The sequence below is a fragment of the Mustela nigripes genome, chromosome 13, assembly GCF_022355385.1.
Source record: "Mustela nigripes isolate SB6536 chromosome 13, MUSNIG.SB6536, whole genome shotgun sequence".
NCBI lineage: Eukaryota > Metazoa > Chordata > Mammalia > Carnivora > Mustelidae > Mustela > Mustela nigripes.
Genome location: NC_081569.1, coordinates 31,347,099 through 31,371,799, shown reverse-complemented (window position 1 = coordinate 31,371,799; position 24,701 = coordinate 31,347,099). Strand labels below are relative to the sequence as shown.

At 37.0% G+C, this 24,701-nt stretch overlaps 1 protein-coding gene across 1 annotated transcript in view; it reads left to right on the top strand.

The window, feature by feature from the left end:
* Nucleotides 1-24,701, top strand: part of ARIH1 (ariadne RBR E3 ubiquitin protein ligase 1) — a 118,152-nt gene that overhangs the window by 76,450 nt on the left and 17,001 nt on the right. Inside the window, exons 4-9 of the mRNA XM_059371891.1 lie at nucleotides 524-616; nucleotides 1,116-1,171; nucleotides 16,454-16,520; nucleotides 18,120-18,226; nucleotides 20,835-20,877; nucleotides 21,393-21,464. Of these exons, the coding sequence (XP_059227874.1) occupies nucleotides 524-616; nucleotides 1,116-1,171; nucleotides 16,454-16,520; nucleotides 18,120-18,226; nucleotides 20,835-20,877; nucleotides 21,393-21,464 (438 nt within the window). The remainder of the gene's footprint in view (nucleotides 1-523; nucleotides 617-1,115; nucleotides 1,172-16,453; nucleotides 16,521-18,119; nucleotides 18,227-20,834; nucleotides 20,878-21,392; nucleotides 21,465-24,701) is intronic.

The following is a 24,701-nucleotide window of genomic DNA, read 5'->3' as shown; positions in this document are numbered from 1 at the left end:
TAACTCTTATGTTTAATTATTTGAGAAACTGCCACAGTATTTTCCAAAGCACCTGTACTATTTTACATTCCCACCAGCAGTGTATGAGGGTTCTAATTTCTCCACATCCTTACCAACACTTGTTACTATCTTTTTGAAGCAGTCCTAGTGAGCGAAGTCCTGTCTCATTGTGGTTTTGATTCACATTTCTCTGATAGCTAATGATTTTGAGCATCTTTCATATGCTTATTGGTACATGACATATTCTTATATTTAATATGAACTTGTCTGCCTTTCTAAAAATTATAAATACCTATTGTAGATGTATTGCTCATTAATTAGGTTATTTTTGGTTAATTGTATTTGCATGTCTAAGTTTCACCACCAAGAAGTTTATTTTAGGGGGAAAAAAAAAGAAGTTTATTTTAGGAGCCCAGCTACTCTTGTCAAAATGAGAAATGTGACCTAATAGAGACTGAATCACTATGTATAGTGATTTTCCTGATAATGTCTTTTAAAAGTCCATGTATTATTTTTGTTGCAGTATTTCACTGGCCTTGAATGTGGACATAAGTTTTGTATGCAGTGCTGGAGCGAATATTTAACTACCAAAATAATGGAGGAAGGCATGGGACAGGTAAAGATGCCAATTTGATTTTTAGTTTTTGTTGAATTTCCTGCAGTGTTTAGACCCTTGCAGAAATATAAACAGGTGAAGCATCCTTGATTATGAATTGCATGGGGAACTTTTTTCTATATTAAGACTAAAAGATAACTAAGACTTTTTTTTTTCTTTTCTATTTACAATGTGGCAGTCCACTTAAAGATACAGTTCAAGGTAATGTTTTCTCAGCAGCATTAAGATGTGTGTGTGTATCAGGCTAAACTTGTTGAGCAATTCTGTCAGGTGTCTTGCTTCTGCCTTTCAAGTTTTATATTGAGAAACCAATTATTCAGGTCAGCAGTTCTAGTTACCTTGTGATAAACACACATATCCATTTCCTTTAATAGAAAGGAGACGATTAAGATCCTATGAATGTTAAAGTATTCTCAACCTACTGAAGTGCCTGGCAATGGTAAGCATTCAGTAAATATTTGTTGAATGAAGACATAGTTTAAATTTCAATCTTTTTCAGACTATTTCGTGTCCTGCTCATGGTTGTGATATCTTAGTGGATGACAACACAGTTATGTAAGTATTTTTGATAGATTATGCATGTTGAATATTGGTTAGTTGGTTAAACCAAATTAATTTTTGCTCAAACCTCAAAGGAGGTAGAATTTTTAGTCTGAAGAAACTTTCTAATCTACACTCCTTTGTAGTATAAAAGTTCGTTTCCAACTTACTAATTAAATGCCCAGACACTATTCTTGTGAAGATATGGCAAAATACTGGGCAGTATATGGTAGCCAGATTTTAGTAGATCTTGAAAGTGGAGAGTAGGGTATGTTGGTACGTCAGTTGAGGTCCTTTGAGAAGCAGATGCCAAGATACAGGTAAAAGGGAAGGAGATTTGTTGTGGGATATCATCTCTGCAGCTTAACGAGAAAGGAGTAAACGCACTATGATTCAGCTATGACACCTGTTAAAAGAGGCAAGGAAGAAGGATTCAGCAGGAAGAGACTCCCAACTATGGGGCAGCTGTGAGAGACTCTGGAAGCTCTGTGGGGAATTCCAGGCAACACAGGGAATTGACTATAGATGAATGACTCAGTAAGAAGAAATGGCTGAACCCTAATCCTGGAGCTACCCAGGGGAAATGTGGCCTCATCTGGAACACTGTTTCCAAAGGCACTACATCTGGAAGCTGTTGGCTAACTGCTCTTGTGAAAGGTTCTCTTAGGAAGGGAAAAAGAAACATGAAGAAATAAGCATAGATTTTAGTGCTGAACCTGTGGTGATATCCTGGGTTGTTTAATTCTTGAATCAGTGCCGTTTCATAGCCTCAGGCTACCTAATTGACTTCGGAAGATAAACAGATTGAGGGCCTGAACTATCTGCAAACAAATTATGTAGTTAGTACTGGATAATTGCCTATACATAAAGGTTTGTCTGTGTTTAAGCACTGAGATTTGAAGGCAAGAAAAGTAAAAACAGCCATGGACTTCAATGAGCAAATTTCCTACACTACCTAATAGAGCCTTAAATTGACTTAATCAGTACAATTTATAAAGCTCACAGATTCCCATTTATTAATCTCAACCTACTTTGGTTTACTAAAACATACTATTGCTTGTTGTTAGCCCTATGTTAATACTGTTTCTTTCAGTGAACTTTTTTCCATTATTGTTTTAAGCTAGCAAAAATAAGTTATGTATCATCTTTATACATCCTTCCAGTTGACTGTATCTTATCATCTGATACTTTGATTCCTTGTGTTCTTTCATCAATACATGAGTTTCAGCAATACATTTAATCAGTATAGGTCACTGTATCTTTCTATCCATTACACAAACATTTACTTGAGAGCATTAAGATGTTTCCTTCTGCCAAGAAGGATTAGTATTATGTACTAAAATGCAGAGTTTAAGTTTTGTATATAGAGGCATGTATAAAGTACAGTAGAAAGAAATTACTCCACCTGAAGAGGGGTTTTTTGTTTGTTTGTTTGTTTGTTTTAACATTTTATTAGTTGAGAGAGAGAGAGGAACAGGGGGAGGGTCAGAGGCAAGAAGCCCAGTGCATCAGGCTCTGTCCCAGGATTCCAGGATCATGACCTAAGCCAAAGGCAGATGATTAACCAGCTGAGCCACCCAGGCACCCCCCACCTGAAGAGTTTAAGGAGTATTATGAATGAGGTAAAAATTTGGATTGAGGGAGTAGAAGATAACACTGCTTAAAGAAAGAATACCAAATTTTTTTTTTAATATTTCATAAGCTTTTCTCTGTTAAGTATTCTGTGGTGGCTACCATAGAGAGTGGCAGTGTATTAGAGATGAGGCTAAAAGGACCCTGACAGTTTATCAGTTTCATCATAGAAGTTGTTCAGATACAATGTATTTGATAGGGGTTGGGGGCACCAGGCTGGCTCAGTGAGAAGAGCATGTGGCTCTTCATGGGGTCAAGCCCCATATTGGGTATACAGATTACTAAAAATAAATAAACTTAAAAAAAAAATACAACTTTGGTATAGTGGAGGATAGTTTAGAGTGGGGAGGCGTTTGGATAGGGAGATGTGGCTATGAGTTTATAAAAATTTATGACCTTTTTTTAGGGGAAATGGAGTAAATAGATATATATATATATTTTAAAGATTTTATTTACTTGTCAGAGACAGAGGGAGAGAGAGCGAGCAAGCACAGGCAGACAGAGAGGCAGGCAGAGGCAGAGGGAGAAGCAGGCTCTCTGCCGAGCAAGGAGCCTGATGTGGGACTTGATCCCAGGACCCTGGGATCACGACCCGAGCCGAAGGTAGCTGCTTAACCAACTGAGCCACCCAGGCGTCCCGGCGTAAATATTTTCAACACATAAAATGAATGTGGCTATTATCGTAAGGTCTCTTACAAATCAAGAACAAGATAATTCTATGGAAAGCAATTCACAGTGAAAGAAATTTGAGGGGTACCAGGGTGGCTCAGTTGGTTACAACTTTGGCTCAAGTTGTGATCCCAGGTTCTGGGATTGAGTCCACCATCAGGCCCCTTGCTCAGCAGGGAGTCTGCTTCTCCATCTCCCTCTGCTGCTGCTCCTGCTTGTGCAAATGCCGGTTTGCTCTCTCTCTCTCTCTCTCTCTCTGCCAAATAAGTACAATCTTTAAAATAAATAAATAAAAAAAAACAATTTGAATGCTAAGAAACATTATGTAAACATTTCCATATGTAAATCAGAATTTGATACTCCAGTTTTAAAAAGTTGTGTTTTTTGTTTTTGCATTTTGGATTGGTAAGAATTAAACAGTTTGGTAATATGTAATGTGAGAGTATAGTACAGTAGAGAATACAAATTGTCGCAACCTTTTCTTAATGCAGTTTGACAGTTTCTACAAATTTGTATGCTGTTTGGACTTTTCATGCACTAGTATCACTTTGATTATGTCATTCTACTGCATTCATTGTTTCTGATAAGTTAGTTGTTAATCTTAATTGTTCCCTCTGCTACTTTTTAAGATTTGTTTTGTCTTTAGTTTAAGACAGTTCAACTGTGATATATCTAGATGTGGTTTTCTTTGTTTCCTCTGGGGTTTCTTGTGCTCTTTAGATATGCAGCCTGGCACATACGCAGAAAATCTGGAGAATACTTATAAGAGCATTTTATTTATTTATTTTTTTTTTTTAAAGATTTTATTTATTTATTTGACAGAGAGAAATCACAAGTAGATGGAGAGGCAGGCAGAGAGAGAGAGAGAGAGGGAAGCAGGCTCCCTGCCGAGCAGAGAGCCCGATGCGGGACTCGATCCCAGGACTCTGAGATCATGACCTGAGCCGAAGGCAGAGGCTTAACCCACTGAGCCACCCAGGCGCCCCTATAAGAGCATTTTAATAGTGATACCAATCAATCCACTAGGGCTTGGGGATTAGGAAGAGGGATTTTTATTTTTCACGTTATATAGTTGTATACTGTTGGTTTATATCTTCCATTTTCTTCCTTTTAAATAAATAATTTTAGAATTAAGAATTTAGCTAGTTAAATGAAAATTTTTTTAAGTGTTTAGTCTTAATAACTAAAATATGCCTAACAGCTTTTTTCCTAGTATGAAAAAAATAGACTCCTTCACAGTCGTGGTATTATCATTTTTAAATTTTAAATTTGGTAAGTTAAAAATAGCTTCTTTTTTTAATTTTAATTCAGCTCACTTGGAACTTGAATTGAGCCTGAAACCAGATTCTTGAACATACATTCTCCTAAAACCTTGTCAAATTGAAGCTAACCCCCCCCCTCCCCCCCGCCGTATACCTTATAGTCAGGAGGCAAAGTTATTGTCTTAAGCCCTTAGTTTCTCTACTTCAGGTTAAAATCCATGTATATCCTTGAGTCTTGTGTTACCCAGCTATGCTGTAGTCATTTTTGCTTTTATTCGCTTGACTTCTTGGGTTACTCCCACTTAATTATAGTGTTAACACTTCACTCACTGTCTTTCTCCCAGGGTTTGCTGTCAGCCAGTGTGGTTTCAGTGTCCCTATGTATAGTCTGTTATTCTATACCATAACCCTGTGGTAATCCCCCTATCAGCTGCATCAGCATTACCTAGGAACTTGTTAAAAATGCACATTCTGGGCCCAGATCCAGATTATGGAATCAGAAACTCTGGGGATGGTGTCCAGCAATCTGAACAAGCTCTTCTGGTGTCATTCTGATGTATGATTACATTTGAGAACCGTTGTCATAGCCTTTTATTTTCCTGATGTATTCATTTCCAGTAAACTTCTCTTTACCCAGATCCAAACTCCCAAGGCCACCTCCCTAGGCCTATTCCAGATCTACTGCAGGTGACTTTGCCAAATCATCTTTTTCTACATCTTAAAAATACTGCTCCTTGGGGTTCTAGGTTTCTTCTGCTTTAGACACTCTACTTAAAATCATACAGTGGACCCAGATTTGTGTGTCAGGGTCAGCTCTCTCTTCGGAGCTTGGAACCCTTATATCCCTCTGCCTATCAGGCCTCTTCATACATACATTCCTCAGGCTTTGCCTATCCATTTCTCCTCCCACCACCACCAAATTCATTCTTCTGGCTGCTAATATTAAGAAATGGTACCACTAGGTGTTAAAGACTGTCTAAATTAGAAACCTGATGCTATCTCTGATTGATTTTTCTCCTACATTTCCCAGAGTGATCCATACACCACATTCTGTCATTTCTGCATCTAATTCATCCTACATCCATCCATTTCCCTCTGTTCCTACTTCATTAACCTGATCCGGCCTTCATCTTCTCTTAGCTGGCAGTCTGTGACTGGTTCTTTTTTTTTTTTTTTTCTTTTTTAAGAGAGAGAGAAAGGAAAGAGAGCATGAGAGGAGTAAGGGTTGGAGGGAGAAGCAGACTGCCTGCTGAGCAGGGAGCCCGATGTGGGACTCGATCCCTGGACTCCAGGATCATGACCTGAGCCGAAGGCAGACGCTTAACCAACTGAGCCACCCAGGTGCCCCCTGTGACTGGTTCTTAAGTGATTCCCTTAAATTGTTTCATCACCTTTCAGTTCTTCATTTCCATTCTGTATTGCTTACCTGTGCAACTTCATCTAAACTTCTCTCACATTCTCTTTTCTAACAGTGTAAAACTTGGCTTCTTGAAAATACTATAGATTTTATTTGCATTTGGTTTGGTTTGACTCTACTTTTTTCCTAAGGTCTCTTGACTTCACATGCAATACTCTCTTCCTGTTCTCCTGTTCAGTTTTGTTATCCTACTCATCCTCCTTGTCATTCTTCAGATCTTAGTGTAGATTTGCATTTTAGGGGTGCCTGAATGGCTCAGTTGGTTAAGTGACTGCCTTCAGCTTGAGTCATGATCCTGGAGTCCCAGGATTGAGCCCACATAGGGCTCCCAGCTCCATGGGGAGTCTGCTTCTCCCTTTGACCTTTTCCTCTCTCATGCTCTCTCTCACTCTCTCTCAAATAAATAAACAAAATCTTAAAAAAAAAAAAGAAATTTGCATTTTGGTTTGGGCAGAAATCATATGCGCTCCTTAACTCCCCCATATTTCCTTACTATACACTTTTGTAATTGCCTGTATTTGTGTCCATTTTCATTCTTAGACCATAAGCTGTATGACCCCAGGTTTCCTATATATGTTCACTAAATGCCTATTTCCATTCAGGATGTGTGATCTTAAAATGCGTAACATTAGTTATTTTGTAGATTCATTTTTTTATTCCTTAGCATTGAGTATGTAATATGTATGTATCCTTGAATAAGTAACTGGAAATATATTATTCTCTTCTGCTTTTATAAGCATATGTCATCATTGTATAACTTTAGTGATGGATATATGCTATACTATCAAGGATGTTTGGCTGAGTGGGTCTCCCCTACATAGTGGTCTCATATAGTTATACTTCCACAGTTAGGAGGTTAACTGGATACTTTGAGAATTTTTCTTTGTCCTAAGATTTGTCTTTGTTGTTTTCATGAGACTAGTGAAAATCATTTCTCTATATTTATCACTTGAGACCAAATAAATATTCATCTATTTTTATTCATCTTACCACTTGGTTATTTTTTAAATATAGTTGTTTCAGGGTATAGATTTCTTCTATATATAATTTTTCTATTAATAGGGGGTGATAAAGGTAAACTTGTATCTATTAAGTCTTTAAATACCTTCAAATAATACTGTTTAGTCTCACTTTTACTAATCACACGCATCTGGAGTTACAGTGTTCTCATTTCAGCATCTTCTGAGATACTGCTAAAAAAAATTACTATTTATTTTCATATATGGCATTTTTAGAAACAAGCGGAGTTGTTGACAGGAACTAATTGTTACTTCTAGCAAAATTACGCCAGATGCTTTTACTTTGAGCTTTAATGATACATAAAATTTTTAAAAAATGAATCTTAGGATCACGGTATAGATGATACATAGCTCTATAGGCTAATTTCCCACCTGTCTGAAATGGGCAGAAATTTTTCTTTTGAAAAATAAATTCTTTTATTTTTATTTATTTAATTTTTAAGTTTTTTCATAAACACTCTTTGATCCATCTATATTACATGGGACTTGAGATACTTCTCTACATTCAGTACAAAGTAGATGTCACATCCATTCTCTGAAATGACTCTTCTCAAACCATTGTTACTACATTTTAGTTTTAAATTCTCTTCTAAAGAGAATGGATGTTATATACAGATGTTACAGAATGGATGTTACATACACGCAAAAATTGTTTTAAATTAGATAATATAACTTATATTGCTCTTTAATAGTTATTTCCTCTTCCCTCAACTATAAGCAGTATATCTTAACTCCCTACTGTGGAAGGTGAAGAAATTGATGCCTCTTTGTTGCCGTTCATCTTTATCTCTTTCACCTCCTAATTTCTATTAGATATATAATTACTTTATGTTGCCAACTTCATAGTTACTTTTTTTCTATTCTGGAGCAGATTTTTTCATGTTTTGTCAGTAAGTTCATTCACTAAATTTTAAATCAGTAATTTTGTAATATTACAACTACATAAATATTACATCAAGTAGTTGAATGGATCCAGAAAGAAGTAAATGTAGTCTTCTAAATCAGTGCTGCTCCAAGAAGAATATTCCTAACGTATTAATCATATGGTTATTTTTTCCTCTAATGGTATCTTAAAGGTCACAAATACAATATGAAGCTGCCTGGGCCCTTAAGTGAAGCCATAACAGTTTGTACCATTTGAGGCAAGAGACAGACTGAATTTGATATGTATTAATCTCAGTACTGTAAGCATCTCCTCTTTTACAGAGGAAAATCCTCATTCTTAAGTAAAACAGGCTCAGTTTGCTGTATGTTGATTTTTATTTTACTTTTTTATTAAGTTCTAAAATATATTGACTAAAGTATGTAAAGTACATTAAGTTTAAAAGTATGTTTGTTTTACTAACCACCCATATCAAGGTGTAGAACTTTTTCAGTACCAGAATGTTCATCCTTATGCCCCTTACCAGACAGTATCCATCTCACCCTTGTTCCCTATCATGATTTCTGTCACCATCAATTAGTTTTGCCTTTTCTTGAGCCTTGTTTAAGTGGGATCATGTAGCATATATTCTTCTTGTGAGTGTGTGTCTGCTTCGGTTAACATATCTTTGAGATATGTGCATGTATTAAACATATCTGTATGTTTTTAGGTTTGTTTGTTTGTTTTGTTGTTATGACTATTGTATTTCATTCTCCTGATAGTAGACATTTTGAGTTTTTTGGTTTGTTTGCTTGGTTTCGAGTACTATGAAAAAGCTACAAAGAGTATTCTTATATATGTCTTGGTAGACATGCACTGACTTCTTTTGACTATATACTCAGGAGTGAGGATTTAGCTTCAATAGATACTGCCATGTCATTTTCCAAAGTAGTTGTGTGTGACTGCTTTACTCCTTGCTCATATTTATAATCAATAGTCTTTTAAATGTTACCCATTCCGGTGGGTATGTAAGGATATCTCCTATGGTTTTAACTTGCAGTTCCCTGGTGGGTAATGATGTCAAACACCTTTCCATTAGCCTCTTGGATATCTTGTTTTATTCCTTTAAAAAAAAAAAAAAGATTTTATTTATTTATTTGTTTGGCAGGGAGAGAGAGAGAGAGCACAAGCAGGGGAGAAGGGTAGAGGGAGAAGCAGACTTCTTGCTGAGCAGGGAGCCTGATTCGGGACTTAATCCCAGGACCTTGGGATCATGACCTGAGCTGAAGGCAGGCGCCTAACTGACTGAGCCACCAAGGTGCCCCTATTTTATTCTACTTCATCTATACTTTTCTAAATTTTCTTCGATAAACCTAATTTCTTTCTTTTTTTTTTTTTTTAAAGATTTTATTTATTTATTTGACAGAGAGAAATCACAAGTAGATGGAGAGGCAGGCAGAGAGAGAGAGGGAAGCAGGCTCCCTGCTGAGCAGAGAGCCCGATGCGGGACTCGATCCCAGGACCCTGAGATCATGACCTGAGCCGAAGGCAGCGGCTTAACCCACTGAGCCACCCAGGCGCCCCAATAAACGTAATTTCTGATAATGAAAATAAAGGTCTTTTAAAAACCTTGTGTAATTGCCCCTCAATAAACGCCCCCAGTTTCCTGTACTCTGAACAGTTTGTATTGTATTGTCAGGACTTCCTCATTATTTGTCCCGGTGTCTGTCCTTTACATACCCTCTCCTTGCCTCTATTCTGTACCCTCCGATATATTGAATCTTTAGAAATCCAAAGAGGGGCGCTTCAGTGGCTCGGTGGATTGAGCCTCTGCCTTAGGCTCAGGTCATGATCCCGGGGCCCTGGGATTGAGCCCTGCATTGGGCTCTCTGTTCAGGAGAGAGCCTGCTTCCTCTTCTCTCTCTGCCTGTCTCTCTGCCTACTTGTGATCTGTCAAATTATAAATAAATAAAATCTTAAAAAAATTTTTTTTTAAATTACACATCCAGGGTGCCTGGGTAGCACAGTCAGTCAGTTAAGCATCTGACTTGGTTTCAGCTCAGGTCATGATCTCAGGGTCATCATCAGGCTCTCCACTCTTAGCATAGAGTCTGCTTAGGACTCTCTCTCCCTTTCCTCTTGCCTGCTGCCCCACATACTGTCTCTCCTATCTCTCAAATAAATGGAAATATATATATAATATATATATAACATATATATATTAAATTAAATTATATAGCCTGCTTTTACCCCCCCAAAAGAGGAAAAGGTCTAGATGATAAAAATGTTAAATCCTGGGACGCCTGGGTAGCTCAGTTGGTTAAGCAGCTGCCTTCGGCTCAGGTCATGATCCCAGCGTCCTGGGATCAAGTCCCACATCGGGCTCCTTGCTCAGCAGGGAGCCTGCTTCTCCCTCAGCCTCTGCCTGCCATTCTGTCTGCCTGTGCTCACTCTCTCTCCCTCTCTCTCTGATAAATAAATCTTAAAAAAAAAAAATGTTAAATCCTAAGTTGAAGCATAATATTGATTTACTCAGGGTGCTGTATCAGCATAAAGTGTGGTTTACTGCTTGCATATTAAATGAAATTCTTGTATTTAAAGTCACCTGGTTTTAGTTCATAACTCTCCAGTTACCCTGTTTGTAAAAAACAGGATTTCCCAAAACTCAAGGGTACTTAAATGCATCTGGCACTGTGCTTATAATGTATAATAGGCGATCAGTAGAAGTCATTATCTTTACCTTCATAAAGAGTTGCCTTCTAGCATGAGAGTTGGTGTAATAACTAGATGTAAGTGACGGCAACAGGTCTTTGTTGAGAGATGTAGTTCATCAATACACAGGATGACACTTGTTTTCTTGAAAGTATTTATTCTCAAGGGTAAGAGATTGCTTTCTAATTCTTGGCTCTCACAAGATAAACTATGACCTAATAACTGAGACCACATAACCTTGGTCTAGTAACTATGGCTAACCTGTGTTCTCACCAAGTAGTCTGGATCAGTTATAAGAAATCATTGGCATAATGAGTACTAGAAATAAAAAGTGGGAAATCAGAGCATCTGACTTTGGGTCTTTGTTTTTTTTTTTTTTAAGATTTTATTTGTTTATTGTTTGACAGACAGAGATCACAAGTAGGCAGAGAGGCAGGCAGAGAGAGAGAGGAAAGCAGGCTCCCTGCTGAGCAGAAAGCCCGATTCCTGACTCGATCCCAGGACCCTGAGATCACGACCTGAGCTGAAGGCAGCGACTTAACCCACTGAGCCACCCAGGCACTCCTTATTTATTTATTTATTTATTTATTTGTAAGCTTCGCATAACATAATATTTACCATTTTAACTATTTAAAACTATATAGTTTAGTGGGGTTTTTTTTTCCTTCTAAGATTTTAATTTATTTGACAGACAGAGATCACAAGTAGGCAGAGAGGCAGGCAGAAAGAGGCGGGGGAAGCAGGCTCCTTGCTGAGCCGAGAGCCCAATGTGGGGCTCGATCCCAGGACCCTGAGTTCATGACCTGAGCCAAAGGCAGAGGCTTTAACCCACTGAGCCACCCAGGCGCCCCCAGTTTAGTGGTTTTTCATCATGTTGTACAACCATCACCACTATCTAATTCCAGAACATTGTCATCACCCCAAAAGAATTCCAAAATTTATTAAATAGTCACTTCCCGTTCCCTTCTTCATAGACCCTGACAATCTTGTTTCCTTTTTCTGTCTGTACAAATTTTCTTATTCTGAGCATTTCGTTTAAATGTCGTATAGCATGTGATCTTTTGTGTCTGGCTTCTTGCACTTAAAGTAATGTTCTCAGGGTTCATCCATGTTGTAGCATGTGTCAGTACTTGATTCCTTTCTAGGGATAAATAATATTCCATATTTTGTTTCTTCATCAGTTCTTGGACATTTAAGGTTGTTTCCACTTTTTGTGGAAACAGTTGTGTTTTTATTTGAACATTTATGTGCCAGGTTTTTTTTTTAATTTTTTATTTTTTATAAACATATATTTTTATCCCCAGGGGTACAGGTCTGTGAATCACCAGGTTTACACACTTCACAGCACTCACCAAAGCACATACCCTCCCCAATGTCCATAATCCCACCCCCTTCTCCAATCCCCCCTCCCCCCAGCAACCCTCAGTTTGTTTTGTGAGATTAAGAGTCACTTATGGTTTGTCTCCCTCTCAATTCCATCTTGTTTCATTGATTCTTCCTCTACCCACTTAAGCCCCCATGTTGCATCACCACTTCCTCATATCAGGGAGATCATATGATAGTTGTCTTTCTCTGCTTGACTTATTTCGCTAAGCATGATACTATGTGCCAGTTTTTAATGTCTTGGATATACGTCCCTAGGAGTAGAATTGTTGGGTCACATGGTAATTCTGTGTTTAACCTTTTTTTTTTTTTTTTAAAGATTTGTTTATTTTAGAGAGTGCACTCCAGTGAGTACACAGGGGTACGCAGTAGTGCAGAGGGCAAGAAAAAGCCTTCAGCCGACTTCTTGCAGAGTATAGAGCTTGATACCACAACCGTTGGATCATGACCCAAGCCAAAATCGAGTCAAATGTACCAACCGACTGAGCCACCGAGGCACCTCTGTGTTTAACCTTTTAAGGAATCACCAACTACACTAATTATTTTTAGGCTCCAGTTCCGACATTCCTGAAATGTGGAGGTTTATTCATTTAAAAAATATTTACTGAGCACTTTCTACAGGCCAAGCAGTGTGTTAAGATAGAAGGGATCCTTTCGGGAGCTTACTGTTTGGTTGGGGATAGGGGAACATGAAGGCAGATATTAAACAAATGATTACACAGATAATTTAAAGAATTTTTTTAATTTAGGGGTGCCTGGGTAGCTCAGTCCATTGGGCAGCTGAGATCAAGCCCTACATTGGGCTCCCTGCTCAGTCAGGGACTCTGCTTTTCTCTCTCTTATGCCCCGCCCCCACCTTGTTCTCTCGCTCTCAAATGAATAAATAATAAACCTTAAAAATTTTTTTTTGTTTAAATTCAACTTAGGTAACTTCTTATATTAGATTTTAAAACCATATTGTTAATACTATACTGTATTATTAGTTTCAGGGGTAGAATTTAGTGATTCATCAGTTGCATAGAGCACCTAGTGCTCATCACATCAGAAGCCCTCCTTAATGCCCATCACCCAGTTACCCCACCTCCCGTGCAACAACTCTGTTTGTTTCCTATAGTTAAGAGTCTCTTACGGTTTGCCGTCCTCTCTGATTTCATCCTATTTTATTTTTCCTTTCCTTCCTCTATATTCACGTGTTCTGTTTCTTAAATTCCACATATAAGTGAAATCATATGGTATTTGTCTTTCTTTGATTAATTTCACTTAACATAATACCCTGTAGTTACATACATGTCATTGCAAATGGCAAGATTTCTTTTCCTTTTTTGATGGCTGAGTAATATTCCATTGTATTCCATACACACACACACACACACACACACACACACACACACACGTCTTGTTTATCTGTTAGTGGACATCGGGGCTGTTTCCATAGTTTGGCTGTTGTGAACATTGCTACTATAAATATTGAGGTGCAGGTGCCTCTTTGGATCACAGCTGTCTGTGTCCTTTGGGTGAATACCTAGTAGTGCACTTGGGTGAATACCTAGTAGTGCAATTGCTAGATGGTAGGGTAATTCTATTTTTAACTTAAAAAAAAAAAAAAGATTTTATGTATTTATTTGACAGAGAGCACAAGCAGCAGTGGGAGTTGGAGAGGGAGAAGCAGACCACCACTGAACAAGGCACCTGATGAGAGGCTTTTTTTTTTTGTTTTTAAGGATTTATTCACTTATTTGACAGAGAGAGGGAGGGAGAAAGTACAAGCAGGGGCAGTAGCAGGGAGGGAAGGAGAAGCAGGCTCCCGTCTGAGCAGGGAGCCTCATGTTGGCTTTATCCCAGAATCCTGGGATCATGACCTGGGCTGAAGGCAGACACTTAACCGACTGAGCCACTCAGGTGCCCCTATTTTTAACTTTTTGAGGAAGTTCCATACTGTTTTCCAGAGTGGCTGTACCAGTCTGCATTCCCACCGACAGTGTAAGAGGGTTCTCCCTTCCCGCATCCTCACTAACATCTGTTGTTTCCTGACTGGTTAATTTTGGCCATTCTTACTGGCGTTAGCAAGTATCTCATTGTGGTTTTGATTTGTATTTCCCTGGTGCTGAGTGACGTTGAGCATTTTTTCGTGTGTCTGTTAGCCATTTGTATGTCTTTAGAGAAATGTCTGTTCGTGTCTTCTGTCCATTTCTTGACTGGATTTTGGGGGGTTTTTTGGATTGTTGAGTTTGGTAAATTCTTCATAGTTTTAGATACCAACCCTTTATCTGATAAGTCATTTGCAAATATTTTCTCACATTCTGTTGGTTGCCTTTTAGTTTTATCGACTATTTACTTTGTTGTACAAATGCTTTTTATCCTGTTGAAGTGCCAATAATTCATTTTTGCTTTTGTTTCCCTTGCCTTTGGAGACTTATCTAGCAAGAAGGTGCTGTGGCCAAAGTCAAAGAGGCTCTGCTTTTGTTCTCTAGGATTTTGAGAGGTGGTCTCACATTTAGGTCTTTCATCCATTTTGAGTTTATTTTTGTGTATAGTGTAAGAAAGTGGTCCAGCTTCATTCTTCTACCTGTGCCTGTCCAGTTGTCCTAACACCATTTCCTGAAGAGACTTTTTTCTGTTGGATATTCTTTGTTGCTTTGTTAAAGATTAGTTGACCATAGAGTTGAGGGTCCATTTCTGGATTCTCTATTCTTTTCCACTGATCTGTGTCACTGTTTTTGTGCCACTACTATACTGTCTTGATCACTACAGCTTTGTAATATAGCCTGAAGCCTGAAATTGTGATGTCTCCAGCTTTGGTTTTCTTTTTCAACATTTCTTTGGCTATTTGGGGTCTTTTCTGGTTCTGTACAGACTTTAGGCTTGTTCCAGATCTACACAGATAAAATTATGACAGATTTTATGACAGGAAGATGTATAAGATGCCATGAGAATTGAGCAGGACTGATGTGAGTTATTGTCAGAAAAGGCTTCCTTTAGTTAGTAACTATGTATTAACTGAGTTAAAAAATAATATAGCATATTAGCAGCATCTAATATTTATTGAGTGTTTACTCTTTGCCAGGCACTGTTCTAGTTCACAACTCTTATTTCTGCTATCCATTTTACAAATGACTAAACTGAAAAATGGAGAGGTCAAAGAACTTATCTTCAGTTCATAGCTAGTAAGTGTGAATCCAGTATTCAGTGGGCTGTCCCATCTGAGCCCACCATGATCTACTTCTCTTTCCTTTTCAAGAGAGGTAGCCCTATGCAAAAGCCTCTGAGGGAGGCTGATTACCCCATCATTCTGAAAAGAATACAAATGTGACAGGAGTACACCGAAAGTAGCACAGGACAGGATGGGATCTTGTGGAAGGCAAGCAGTGCCATAAGAAGCTCAAGAATTCAATGGGGCCAAATAATACAAAAATTTCTTATCACATTAGAGAGTTTTTACTGGTTTTGTCAGTGGTTAACTTTTTCTGCTGTAACAGCATTCTCTTTAAAGATTCATAGGAGTATTTACCATTAAAACTAGTAAAACTTAAGCTTCAGGATGCTTTACTTTTATGGGTTCCTATGAGTTCTAGAAATTGTAATGAATATATAGAGTGTTCTAGGTGGACAGGGGAATCCAAGTTGCAGTCAGTAGACATTTCTAGTAAATTACCAAAGGATCTCAGAAAAAGGCCCTCAATTTTATATATAGCAAAACCTGGATCCATTTCTTTTTTTTTTTTTTTAATTAAAGATTTTATTTATTTATTTGACAGAGAGAGATTACAAGTAGACGGAGAGGCAGGCAGAGAGAGAGAGAGAGAGAGAGAGGCAAGCAGGCTCCCTGCTGAGCAGAGAGCCCGATGCGGGACTCGGGATCCCAGGACGCTGAGATCATGACCTGAGCCGAAGGCAGCGGCTTAACCCACTGAGCCACCCAGGCGCCCCCATTTCTTGATATTCCTGTCAGCATCTCTTATTTCATACACTGATTTTTGGGAGAGCGTCTTAGGGAAGTTGGCTGCACATTGCTCTCTTAGGGCAGAGTAAGAAGACACTTTTGAAAGGGGCCTAAACGCCATAATAGTAAGTCATTAGACTATAATAACAGACTGGGTAAAAATGGAATATTTTATGTATAAAAAACTTGGGGATGGAGATTTTGCCAAAATAAAACTATAGAAACTTTGTATTTGTTATCTTGATTTCTATAGTTATATTTGTTGATAGTCCGTATGCATTTTAGCATTTTCAATTTAGGGCAGCTTTTAGAGCCACTACATTGAAATTTTATTTTATAAATGTGGAAAGATACTCTTGGCTGAGAACTTCCTAATAAACTACTTTTGTTCTTGTTCTCAGGCGCCTGATCACAGATTCGAAAGTTAAATTAAAGTATCAGCATTTAATAACAAATAGCTTTGTAGAGGTAAGTGATTTCTCATAAGTTTTCCTTTTTTAAATAAGAGGAATTGTTTATTCATAGATATAATTGGTTTTTCTTACATGAAACCCTCTCGATAGTAAGATGTAAAGGACTTGGATTATGACCATAAACTTGGATTATGGACTTTATTAGTGAGGCATACTAAACACCGTTATTCTCAAAGGAATGTGACAAACCAGTGAGTAGGTGTCTCTTCAAAGATCTAAAACTTTGGTGATAAAATTATTTTTACAGTATTCTTCCTTTATTGCTAGCAAAAAGTTGTAGCTGATTATTAATGACGTAATGTTTAATCATGCTTGGCAATTCAACCTTGCTATATCTCTGCTTGTTTTAGCTTCCATTACCAGTAAACTTTGTTAATAGAGAGAGCTATGGTTATTTCCTTTTTTAAAGATTTTATTTATTTATTTATTTATTTATTTATTTATTTATTTATTTGAGAGAGTGATAGCACAAGCCAGGGAAGAGGTTAAAACAGGCTCCTCCCACCCCCCAAGCTGGGTGCCTGATGGAGGGCTTGATCCCAGTACCCTGGGATCATGACCTGAGCCGAAGGCGAATGCTTAACTGACTAAGCCACCCAGGTGCCCCTATAGTTACTTGTTTTTAGAAAATGTCTTTTTTTTTTTTTTTAATCAGATACAGAGGTCAACAGAGGTCATGAAATTCTGACCTGCCTGTTTTTGTAAATATTTATTGGAACGTGCCCATTTGTTGTATGATTTATTTTGTGCTACAGTGGCAGAGTTGAGTAATTGCTACAGAGGCCATTGTGCCTGTCAAAAACAAAAATCTTTACTATCTGGCTCTTTATGGAAGATGTTTGTCAGCCTCTATATAAGATCATCAATGTAAATTGGTATTTTAATTCTACAAAGCCAGTTTTTACTTCTATTAAGAGATTAAACTGAAGGTCAGATCTTCTAGAAAATGTGTATTTTAGGAATCATGTATTCTTAAAATGGTCACTAAACTTGAATTCTGGTGCAGAGTGTTACTTGAGCCATGTTTTGTTTCATAATAAAAAATATTTCAAAGTTTTATTTATTCATTCGTTTGTTCATTCATTCATTCGTTCATTTTTAAGAACTAAAATGTGATTCTTTCCATGGTTTAGGAACTGACTTTTGTTCTTATACACATTTTTGTGGTCAAAGAGAGAAATTACCTGTATATTCTATAGGATCTAAACACTTTGCCTAAGTAGGAGTGTATATTGTTTTTTACATCTTTGAAAATTGCCCTGAGGTAGAACCATGTAAAAATCAGTGCTTAATGATCACCAATGGGTAATTATTTTAAAGTATGTCAGTAGGATTTTGAAAGTAGAACCAAGAGACAGTTCACATGTTTATAAAACCAGGGATCAAGGGATCTGTAATCTTAGAAAAATAAAGCATTGGAAAGCAATACTTTAGAATTAGAGTACTAAATATTGGGGGCAAGTTTTATACGCTTGTGTCGTCTCTGTCTTTGGCCTTGCACTGGGAAATGTAAGTTAATTGCCTGTTGTACTAGGAAATCTCACCTCATGATTTTAATTTGCTGTCATTTTTTATTTTCTAACTTGGGTTTCAGTGCAATCGACTGTTAAAGTGGTGTCCTGCCCCAGATTGTCACCACGTTGTTAAAGTCCAATATCCTGATGCTAAACCTGTTCGCTGCAAATGTGGGCGCCAGTTTTGGTAAGCAAGTGATTTCCCAAATTGAAACAGCACACATAGCTTTTCTATTTATTCTTAGTAGTAAAATAGTAGAAAAAGAAATTTTTTTTTTTACCTCTAGTAGGAAGGTGGGTGATGTTGATTTAAAATAGTGTGTATTTCTTTTAAATAAGAATTAGATTAAAAGGTCACATCTTAAATAATTTTTTCTCTATCCTTGTTGCTATTTTTTCTTATGGGGAGAAAATGTAGCTATAATCACATTTTCTTGTGTGTGCCACTGGAACTAATATGGGAGCAAACTTAGAAATCTGGGATAAGAACTTAGTTCTCATTTCTGATGGACTGCTTATTTTGTCAGAGTATGTTTGGTTCCTTTATGGTTCTTGCTCTGTTTTCAGTTTATCTCTTAGGAAATAAAATACACAGGATTATTTTTCCTTTGCTTTGACAAGTTTAATATTACTCCTAGAAAGAAAATTTGCAGATAAATTTGGAAAGATAAAACATGGTTTATTAAGATATGCCTTTTTTCTTTTCTTTTTTTTTTTTAAAGATACACTTTTTAACCAACACTTTCCCTGTAGCACCTCTGGCCACTGCTTTCCTGCTTACCTCCGTTCTTGGAGTTTTATAACATACTCTAGTGTTTGAATTCTAAATTTGACTTAATAGAGAATTTTCAATACTGCATATTCTTATTAGAGAGTTAAGATGATTTTCCATTTTCCTTGTGGATCTTTTAGGAATAAGAAAACATTCAAAACAAGTAGCTCCAAGTGCTAGCAAATAGACCTTATATTGGTATTCTGTACCATGTTCTTTTTTTCTCCACAAACAACTGTAGAATTAGACTTAAACATCATTAATACTAAATATTTCCGAAAGGAGCAGATAAACTCACAAAGATTAAATATGTATGAAGTACATGCTGTTTTGGTAAAGATTAAATATGCATTACTGTTTTAGAGTTTACCCTATAGACAGGAGGTGCAGTCTGATTATACACCTACCTTAAAACATAGTTTTAGTTGATACCAAAATATAGAGAATAATAGCAGTGAATACTTATAGCTCTTAACCCAGCTTATACAGTATTTTGTTTTTGTTAAGAAATAAAGTATGACAGATTCATTTGAAGCTTCTGTTGTTCTCTTCATCCAACTCCCCATCTTCTTTTTCCAGAAGTAACCATTATCTTTGACTTGATTTAAATTGATAGCACTTCGTTCTTCTCCTCGTTTGCAAAGAGGATTCTTGGCATTCCTGAATTACTTGACTAGCTGATCAACCTTTGTATTTATTCTTTTTTTTTTTTTTTTTTTGGCATTTATTTTAATTCATGCTTGCTTTTCTTAACAATAAATTATTTTATTATTTTATTTTTTTTTTAATTTTTTATAAACATACATTTTTATCCCCAGGGGTACAGGTCTGTGAATCGCCAGGTTTACACACTTCACAGCACTCACCATAGCACATACCCTCCCCAGTGTCCATAACCCCACTCCCCTTATCCCAACCCCCCTCCCCTCAGCAACCCTCAGTTTGTTTTGTGAGATTAAGAGTCACTTACGGTTTGTTTCCCTCCCTTGTTTCATTTATTCTTCTACCCCCTTAAGCCCCCATGTTGCATCTCCACTTCCTCATATCAAGGAGAGCATATGATAGTTGTCTTTCTCTGCTTGACCTATTTCGCTAAGCATTGTACCCTCTAGTTCCATCCATGTCATCGCAAATGGCAAGGTTTCATTTCTTTTGATGGCTGCATAGTATTCCATTGTGTATTTACCCTAAAGATACAAACGTAGTGATCCGAAGGGGCACGTGCACCCGAATGTATATAGCAGCAATGTCTACAATAGCCAAACTATGGAAAGAACCTAGATGTCCATCAACAGATGAATGGATAAAGAAGATGTATATATAATTCATGCTTTCTTAAATGTATATACCATGTGTCTCGAATATAGCAAGGAATTAACAATTAGTATATTCTTAGAAAATATTTAGTCACACTCTTTTGTTTTATGCCTTGGTTGGTACAGTTTATCTCTACAGGGTTGAAGTTCATTTGTTTGGATCATGCAAAGATGTGACCTGTTTGCCTCCCAATTATTGCTCACTGCATTTGCATTAAATTATGTAATTACTCTACAAAGTCAGACTTTGTTATTCTTTATTTGGGGTGTTAAGAGATTTAATATATGCTAATAAAGCACTAGTCAAAATTTAAGTTCAAATTAGTGAAAATTGGTTTGAATTAACTAATGTTTACGGCACAGAACTATACATATATAGAACGATCAGAAAAATACAGATGGGATTACACTGAATTTCTTGTCTTAAAAGATTGGTGGTTATTTAGAGTCCTTTTCTTATATAATTGTCATCAGAGTGTGTCTTCATGCCTATAATCATTTCTTCGTTTCACAAACACACCACAATACATGCTCTTCTAACACTAAATTCTTAATAATCTATAGAATAATACAAACTTGACTCATGTCCTTGTATTTGCCAGTCACTAAAAACTGATGAAACCACTGAGAAACTATAAAACGTGAAATTGTTTACTTACCTACAGTAGGTAGAACTTAATTCTTTTAACTCTTGTGTTACTTAACAGCTTTAACTGTGGAGAAAATTGGCACGATCCTGTTAAATGTAAGGTGAGTTTGTCTGGCATTTTCATTTTTAAATAATTTAATAGAACACTTCTGAGACTTGATGACTGAAAACTAGGGCCCATAATTTTGGATTGGATTGATTTTGTAGATAGAAGATTGTGTTTTTCCTTTCTATTTTAGATGATCATCACAAGTACTCATGAAGTATTCCTTAGGAATAAGTCCACTCCTGATGATTTTCAGGATAACAGTGGTTAAGGCACCTCCCTGGGAAGGCCTCGTAATTAGCTAAGAAGAATGACACATCTTGGAGCTGGGCTTCTCATCAGGCTCTAGGTTCCCCACTTGGCTTCAGCCACAGAAAGTCTTCTTTGGTTGATATAATGTACTGGGTATGAGAACTAGAGGATTGCCTTGATATAAAAGGAAGTAAATCCAGTGATAATCTTGTCCTTTGCCTTTTACATTTATGCTTGACTACATTTTAATGTTGAAGTAATTTGCTATCCTTTTTTTAAGTCTTTTGTTGTACCCTAACAGTTGTTGTTTCCAAACAGTGGCTAAAGAAGTGGATTAAAAAGTGTGATGATGATAGTGAAACTTCTAATTGGATTGCAGCCAACACAAAGGTTGGTATTTTTCTTCAGTAAACTCTTGGTAGTGAAACGGTTACAAGATTAGGTGCATTAGCAAAATAAGTAGGTTTACCTAGTTAAGGACTTTGTTTTACCTTCCCTTCAGTTAAGATTTGGGGGTTTTGCGGTTGTTTTGAGGGCTTAGAGTTTTGGTTGGGTTTGTTTTCTGTTTTGTTTTTTCCCCAGAATACTGATTTTTAAGTGTTCAAGTTTATTTTATTGAGCACTACTGCAGTATGTACAGTACTGTTCTTTAGAAGTTTTTGTTAGGAAAACGTTGGTTTCCTATAGAAGAAAAAGCTGACAATTTTACTACCCAGGGGTTTGATAATGCTTTTTCATATTGTTTTACCTGCCTTTTAGTATACAGGTACAGAGTTTACTCCACCTAGCTTGGTTTTATTAGGCAAATTTACATTTCTGCCTTTAAAAAATCTTCAGGATTTGGGGCGCCTGGCTGGCTTAGTGGGAGAGCACGTGACTCTTGATCTCAGGGTTGTGAGTTTGAGCCCCACATTAGTGTAACTGTTTCCTTCTTTCTTTTTTCTTAACTTGTCTTCACTTTGCTTTCCTTTTCCTATTTTCTTTTCCTTCCTTTTCTTTCATCTCTATACCCAGGGTATGGAGCCTGAACTCACAACCCTGAGATCAAGAGCTATACACTCTACCCACTGAGCCAGCTAGGGGCCCCTCCTTAAGGAGTCAGTCTTTAGAGCAATATCGAGAGCAACTGAGTAACTTTATTATGTGACTGCAGTGGGGTTAACATGTTTGACTTCTTTAACGTATTAAATTTCTAAAATACGATATAAGAGACTTGATTCCTAAGAATTAGGAGTTTTGGAGATAACATAGATATCCCTTGTTCTTTTATTTTTATTTTTGAAGTACGTTATTGCTCGTGATACTAGTTTTAAGATTCAGTTGGGAACATTTATTTAACCCTAGACAGATGTTTTGTTCTGCAAATGGATGTAGTCTTGAGTGCCCTTCTTTTCTGTTACCAAGTAATAAGCATGTGTTTGAATCCCAACTGTGTACCCAGCAATTTCGTAGTAGAAAATTGTTTAATTAACCAATTTTTATTTAATTCAACCTTATATACTGTCTATATTGGAAGTGACTAAGGTGGTGAATGGTAGTTTTATTCATGAACTATTCATTTTTGGTATTCACATGTGAAGATGGTGTTATATAGTGAGTTGTCTGACTAGCATTAGAGCTTTCCATCACCCAGTCACAGGACAGTGATAATAAGGAGTGTTTAAACGGTGGAGGCCAAAACACACAATTTTATACCATTAGTACCCTGTTTTACCCCAAAAGATTAAAACCTGAATATATTTGTATCTCCCAGAAAGCCTTGGTAATGAAATAGTCTTGTCACATAAAACAAATGTCTTTGAGGAATGTATGGTTGAAATTAGTTTTTTTGTGCTCTCTAAAATTATGGTGAAGGTAACTCATATCATTTTAAAACTTTTCTGTGTTGTTAGGAAGTGCTAGCTTTTGTTGTTGAAAAAATTTCCTAGTCAGGCACACTTTCTTGAAATTTGATTTCCCATCAGACATGTTCATTGAAGTCCTAGAATCTTCTAATATGCTCTGTAAAACTAGTATTTAGAATAGGGCAGTGGTGTTTTCACTAGGTAGCTTGATGAAACTAGAGCCCTCTTTCTGCATCTAGAGAAATCCTCCCAACACACTAAACCATCAAGATATTTAAAACTGGGAGTACAGGGTGCCCGGGTGGCTTAGTTCATTAAGCATCAGAATAATCGGACTCTCATTTCGGCTCAGGCCATGACCCTCAGGGCCCTGGGTCAGAGCCCTGCCTTGCCTTGGGCTCCAAGCTAAGTGGGCAGTCTGCTGCTTCTCCCCTGCCCCCAACTACTCCTGCATACACTCTCTAAAATAAATAAATAAATCTTTAAGCAAATAAAATAGGGAGTACAGGCTTGCATATGTTTAGAAAGTAGATTTGTTTAAAAAGTAGATTGATTATTAAGTAAGAATGGCAATTAAGTAACAAGGTCATCTGCTTGGTAGTTTTGAGAAAAACTGAAGAGTGTTTCTCTTGAGAGGTTTCAGAAGCTTTTATTATTGTTATTTGCCCCTTAAACAGATTTGCAGATTATCAGTAGTATCCTAACATAATGAGAGCTTAATACTATGTGGTTAATTATAACCCAGAAATACAGAATGACACAGATTATTTTGGACCTGGAACTTGCTTCTTTGGAAAAATGTAAAATATGTTAATTGATTTCAAAGATTTGATTAGAAATGTCCAACTTTACGTATTTTAAATGACTATAGTTGGGGTGCCTGGGTGGCTCAGTGAGTTAAGCCTCTGTCTTCAGCTCAGGTCATGATCTCAGGGTCCTAGGATCGAGCCCCACATTGGGCTCTCTGCTCAGCGGTGAACCTGCTTCCCCCTCCTCTCTCTGCTAGCCTCTCTGCCTACTTCTGATCTCTGTCAAATAAATAAAATCTTAAAAAAAATAAAATAAAATGACTATAGTTTATGGGCCAGGGTAGTCTGTCTCACAAAGGCAGAATTGTATAAGTAATATAATGGGTGGTACTCCCTCCTTGTGGGAGTTACAGGCATCAGACAAATGCAGCAAAAATATTAGCTTTACATGTTATTTATAGTTTTATTAAAACAAATAAGTTTGATTTTTTAGATTTTTCCAAAAGAAAAAGACAATAGACCTACTGTAGGGTAATAGCTTTGACTCATTAGTAACCAAGAATACGACATAGACTTGGAAAAAGCCATGATATGATCTCTTTGGCACAGTTGTAAATGGACCATAGTGAGAAAGATTTAAAACAAGGGTATTTGAGGTTGCCTGGCTGGCCCAGTTCATAGAGCATGTGACTCTTGATCGCGGAGTTGTGAGTTCAAGCCCTATGGTGAGAGTAGAATTTACTTAAAAATTAGAATAATCAACAACAAAATAAATAAAACAAGCATATTTGACAGAAGAAAGTTGGGAGATTCAGTAACCACAAAAAGAATTTACCAGTCTTACAGTCCTACTTACCTGATTCTTAAGGCCAAGTTGCTTGGGCTTGAATCCTGACTCTACCATTTGCTATACCTGTGTTATCTCAGACTGGTGTTATTATTATTTGTCTCTCCTCTGGTTTATTCATCTGACAAATGAAAATAGGATCACTATAAGGATTATGAGTTAAGGTTATATAAAACACCGAGAATAG